This window comes from Typopeltis vanoorti, chromosome 10 (genome assembly GCF_054136105.1).
Source record: "Typopeltis vanoorti isolate ZY-2024b chromosome 10, IOZ_Tvanoo_1.0, whole genome shotgun sequence".
Classification (NCBI taxonomy): domain Eukaryota; kingdom Metazoa; phylum Arthropoda; class Arachnida; order Uropygi; family Thelyphonidae; genus Typopeltis; species Typopeltis vanoorti.
In genome coordinates this window covers 79,638,229-79,644,228 of record NC_143558.1, presented here as the reverse complement: position 1 = coordinate 79,644,228, position 6,000 = coordinate 79,638,229, and the positions used below count along the sequence as shown (strand labels likewise).

Genomic DNA, 6,000 nt, shown 5'->3' with positions numbered 1-6,000 from the left:
ATATACTCTGAAAACTATAAACTCAAATTTTGGGGTAGAAAATGTCTTCCGATCTATTTTAGATGTGTGTTTATTCTGATCTTCCAAAGACTGACAGATCGTAATTGATCGATGATTGCTGGTTTCTCTAACTATTAACTTTTGAAAAGCACTGTCATCAGTTTCGTAATCTCTCTCTCTCTCAGAAATTTTAAATGTTGGATGAAAAGCATTTCGATGATCATATAGCATTCAATACTACCTCAGTGCTGATTAAAAATAATTTCTAGAATATACTTAAATACTATTTTCTATTCATTAACTCGTGTACGTCTGGTAGGCACATATACAGAATCCGATGGTTGAACTTGCGTATACCCTTCTGAAGGGATCATATAAAACTATTTTCTTACTTCTCATCGTCATCACAATGAGGATAGAGGGATAACAGATTCTACTATCCCACTTGGTGGAATACATGTTTCTTTATCCCTTATATATAATTTGAATAAAAAGACGTTCAAATTTAATTTATCAATACACCAATTTTATTATGCAAAGTGTCCCATAAGTCTGTTTCACAGATTAACTCAGTTATTTGGGTAGGGGATGAGGAGGATGACGCCGTAACTGCTCATCCTAAGAGGTAAATTGTTTCAATACATTAACAGGAATCATATGATACCCAAAGTTTTTCTTCTTGCATCTTGTCAGATAATCAAGTTTGCCCGTGGAAGCCGATTTTCTGTGACAACTCGCAGATCCTGTCATAACAGCTCTTTATAAGACCAAAATACCAGAATTGAATTAAAATATTGTAGTAAGGCTTCAAAGATTACATACGTATAATAATTCATAGAGGTGTTGTTTTTTGGAGAGTATTTTATATGTGCGTCTAATTATTTAGAGGAAGTTTTTTTTGTGAGTGTTTCTAATTTTGAAGAAAGGAAACAATTGCACAAAATCGCCAAAAAAGACGACACAATAATCTTTAATCTGCACTAACACATACATCAGCCTTCATCTGACCTCTCCTCACCATCTGTTAATCACTTCCGTCCTACCTTTTGCAAACCATCAGCACACCTGCCCAAAGTTGTTGATCTGCAATCGGAGTAAAGGGGAAGAAATGCTGGTGTCACGACGAACTCCCGGTTTCTTCTTTTTTGTTTTGGACTGCAACCGCCGTCTCTTCCGTGATACCGAATCTTCCCTCAAATTAAACAGTGTAGACGGACGCTGATGTAAAAGGCGCAAAAAAGAACAACAGAAAAGTAATAAACACGAGGTTTGACAACAAGAAACAAACGTTGGTCTTCTTTGGACAGATGAATTCCAATTCGTCTCATCTTTGCAATTTCAAGTTCTTATGCGAGCTTCGTTTAAGACATATTCACCACAGAGCTTTGATGCGAGGTATTTCTCGCCTTTCCGTACCATTCACGAAAACAAGACCTATTGGGGGTCAGGGTAGGAAACACAGTTCTTGAATCACAGAATTGAAAGATTTTTTTTTCTTGGAATGAATGGTCTGTAGTTGCCTATATGACTACTTGAACACCAATGACACTCAAGGGTGGGATGGGAGTGTCGGGAAATGCTCGCTACGAGCAAGTGGGAAGATATTGTACAGTAAAGAAAGCATGAAGAACATGAGAAAGAAATGCAATGAGAAATATAGAGGTCGTTTTTTGTACAGACGAATAAAAGCCTCTTGGACCAGATCTCACCTAATTTGAGAGTAAAGGGATAGATTTTCTTCAAAATACTCTTAATTACATCTGAGAAAATAGCATTTCCCCTTCAAGAGGGACTGAGGGGCGGAAATTTGGTATTGAGCAAGACCCTTCGTGCTGATAATGAGTAATAATTTCAGAAAGTTTTTAAATATTTCTTTGAAGATAAATTTAAAGCAAGTCTTCAAGTTTTTAAGATCTTTCCCTCATTCATTGATCGTTCATTAAGTCATTGCCCCCCCCAAGGTCTTGCTGCTCTTGAAAACATTTAACTTCTGAGTTTATATTACGTTCTTGATTAGTCATCACCCAATTCCACTTGGTCCAGTAGCGACGAATTATTCGTTTGTAAACTAACTCAAAATTATATCCCGATACCCTCAAGGTAGAATGAATCACTGAGGTCTGTGACTCCTTTAAGTGGTAATGTACTCCACCGGTGCTAATAAGAAGTTTTCTCAATCTTTCTTGCAATGGAAGCAGGAGCATGTCTTGGCCGATTTGAAAACGAGATCTCGTGGTCCTTCCAAACACATCACTTTCACGTTGACCTAAAAACAAACAATGTGTGATATTAATGTTAAATCTACATATTTTCAGTCAATTGGATATCAGATTACAATAAATACATACCAGTCACTGAATTAGAAAATTTTATTTAGTACCGTGTTGGCCCATCTTTAGCTCGAATTACAGCACACGTGTGGTTTGGCATAAAGATTCCACAAGGTGTTGGATTGCATACACGTTTACAACCCCCCCCCAGCCATTCGGCAGACAGTCCTTTGACTGGTTCAGATTTAACGGAAGATGATTTTGCTCCCGAATCTATTTTTCTAACATGTCCAATATATTCTCAATGAACTTCAGATCCAAGCTTTTTAGTGGAAGTCGCTGTCATGATCGCTGAACCATTGATGAAGAATTCTTGCTCGATAGACAGCAGTATTGTCATCCATGAAAAAAACCGTCACCTGCTTGATAAAAAGTCAACATTGCAGGATGGATTTGATCTGCAGCAATATTCATATAGAGAACATCCGACTTTCCAGCGATATCAGCAGGCCCGGTCCTTAGCAACAGAACATGGCCAACACCATGATACCACCCATCTCTAGAACCTTGACTTGTGTTTACAAGTTATACGGTGACTCATCGGACCACATGACTTTTTCCAGTGTTCCTGACACCACTGCAGACAAACCTTCTGGTTATTCGCAAAAATTCATATAAACATGTGAGTGCCAGTACCGATCTTCTTCAGTTCTCTGCGCATAGTTCGGTGAGATATGAGTTATGACCTTCATTAAATGCTTCGGTCCATTGCTGCACACAGGAAGTTCTGTTTGCCCGCATAAGCTTTCTCAGACGACGGCGATCTCGTTCCTAACAGGACTGTCTTACGACCGCAGTTACGCTTCTTAGACAAGGAATGCGAATTATTTTTCTGCCGATTAAATATCCGTGGTATCTGACCTTTTTAGAAACCAGTCAACTCCGCAGGTTTCAAATTCGTGATTCGAGCCATACGGGCACCCACAACAGGCCTTTTATCGAACTCCGAAAAATCCTTTTATTTTTCCCATTGTGATCAGCAGCATTCTTTAAATTGTTGCTTAGAACACGTGGTGACGCACGTGACTAAGTATTTTGCATATACTCTGCGTAAGACGTGACGCTTATATGTATCTGCATAAAAGATTATAATTCAGTTGCTGGTATGTGCGCGCGCGCGCACACACATTTGCCGAACAACAAAAATCTGCAATTTGTATAATTATGAATTTGTTTTATAATTAAAGCGTTTTTACTTATATTAAAATCTTCTAGTTTAAAAACATTTAAATAAGAAATAAATTGCTTTGACGTTCATATTTTGTAATAAGAATTACGAAGAAATTAAGTCTCCTACATGAGAGGTTTGGTTTCTCTTGACGCAAATGAATAGCACACTGATTTCTTGTGATTTAAGGAATAAATAAATATTAAACTGAACAATAGTTTATAACCGATGACTTATAAATTAGCTAAAATGATATAATAAAAATATTTGCTTACTTGAAAGATTTAAATGTTATGTTCCTATTTATAGCAGCATAATACAATCGAATCTTCTCAGCCTTTTAATGAAACAGCAAATCAACTAACATTCGCTTTTGCTAAGATATGTTTAAGCTTTTTTTTTTAAATAACATTTATCAAAGCGCGATTTCATAATGCAGATTGCTACTCTTTTGTGTCGAGACAACAGGTTCGAGAAATAGTAAACAGGTGAGCAGGAATTTGTAATTGCGGTAAATGTCATTAAATCGATAGAACGAACATTGAGAATTCTTGTGATTATTAGCTACCATGAAATCTTTCTAATGAATGAAGTGATTAATAATATTTTAATTATTTTCAAATAACTTAAATATTTATGACCAAATAATGTTGACCGTTGAATACAGTGGCGAGTTATTATTAAAACTAGTCTTTAGCGTTATTCTCGAGACTAATTAGCATGCAATGAACGACTGAGCACGAGGATGTAAATGTGAAACTCCTGAGAATTTCATTTAATTTTCATGGAAACCTGCGCAATCAATCAAGACCAGCGTAGCTACATCATCCGAGGGTTTATCTTGACAAAATGCGAGGGTTTGTTCTATACACGAGTACCGATAACAAACAGGAGCAGATCTAAGATTTATGTTTGGAGATATGGACAGTTAGACATAACTCCATTCTTAAAAAAAATTGCACTCTTAACCTTTGAGAAAATTAAGAAAATGTATAACTTTTAAGTTGTTCAAATATCCACATGTTTATTAAACCAGCTAATATAATTGCTAATCGAATTGATCAATTGGTTATGAGATGTAGAGGAAATAAATAAATTGTTGATAAGGCTTCGAGATGTTTCAGAGAACTTGTAAACCATCCATCTATTTTTCTTGCCAACGTTTCCTAAGACGCACTCTGAATGCTTTGTATTCCCAAAGTTTTAGATCATTCTTTGCAATGAACGTAAAACGCAATGCATTTGTAATCTCACCTCATCGAATTTTTGACGTTTGTGATAAATACGGACACTAACTTTTTTTATGGCTTTTGATACATCATGAAAAACAATCCATCACAAGGGTGCGGACAGCTCGCCACCGACATAGAACTCATCTTCCCATTCAATATCACTGTGGGATAACATCACATTACAAGTCCGAAAGCCATGACTTCAGAGGTTGTTGACACCCGTCTGTGTCAGAAGTTATAGAATGATGACAAATTACGAATAATAATGATTCCCACAGAGAGAAGCGATGAGAAAAATTTGGTTTATATCGATATTAATAGCAATACCAAAACATAAAGAAGTCAGCAAAAAAAAAAAAAAAAAGCAAAGGGTTGCTTTAGGTTATCTCGGTCAACAACCAGCTTCTCGGATACTATAACACGCAATCCCTGAAGTTCCAGAATCATAATTAAAGTAACCGCATTGCTTTAATACTTGTAACATTACTCGTCAAGAGTATGGGATAAAAATAATAACTGATCACAATTTATACTTTTATCACCTTTTGTAATTCAGAGGGACACTTAATGTAATTCTAATCTTCGTTCCCATTACCTTCAGCTGCTCTTATTTCCATCGACCATACAAGTGGCAAATCACTTTCAACCACTACGTGTAGTACTCCTGTCCCAGTATCATTCAATTTTATAAAACAACCGAAGCGTGACAAATCGAAAGCGATGTGATTCCCTTGTCCTCCGTCATCGTTTCACTCCGGTTAACGATGAAGAAACACAAAAGAAACCTTTTACTGGCCTTCGACATGTTTTGCATGACGTCGAGCACATTTCCGAAATAAAGTTCACTGGTTTGATTCTAACTTCATTAAATACGGTGAAACAGTCCAATTAAAAATGCGCGTTGAAGTTCTAATTCATAAATTGTACGTAATTATAATTCGAGAAGGATATTCGGTCTAAAATATTCACGGTAGCCATTTGACGTGAGGAGGGTTGCCAACCGTCGCAAAAAGTTAGAACGGGAAGAGTGCCGCAAACTCCCTTTTGAAACATTATTTTAGATTTCGGTTTAAACATGCTTTTTTCTCATCTATTTATTCTGTCCATCTTTATATTATAACAGATCTTCAAATTACGGATCTCGAAGAGTTTCTTTTATGACCAAAATATTGTCCTTTGCCCAACAAAACCGAGCATTATTCGTTCTTCTCTTTTATAGCTTGCATTCTCCCCACCGTCTTCTTTTCCTTCTTTTACATTCAAATGTATC

General features: G+C 36.4%; 1 protein-coding gene across 1 annotated transcript in view; it reads right to left on the bottom strand.

Moving 5' to 3' along the window:
- Positions 1-632: 632 nt before the first annotated feature.
- Positions 633-6,000, bottom strand: part of LOC150102534 (thyrostimulin alpha-2 subunit-like) — a 38,657-nt gene continuing 33,289 nt past the window's right edge. The window contains exon 4 of the mRNA XM_090399307.1: positions 633-2,266. Within this exon, the coding sequence (XP_090255433.1) occupies positions 2,174-2,266 (93 nt within the window). The 3' untranslated portion in view covers positions 633-2,173. The remainder of the gene's footprint in view (positions 2,267-6,000) is intronic.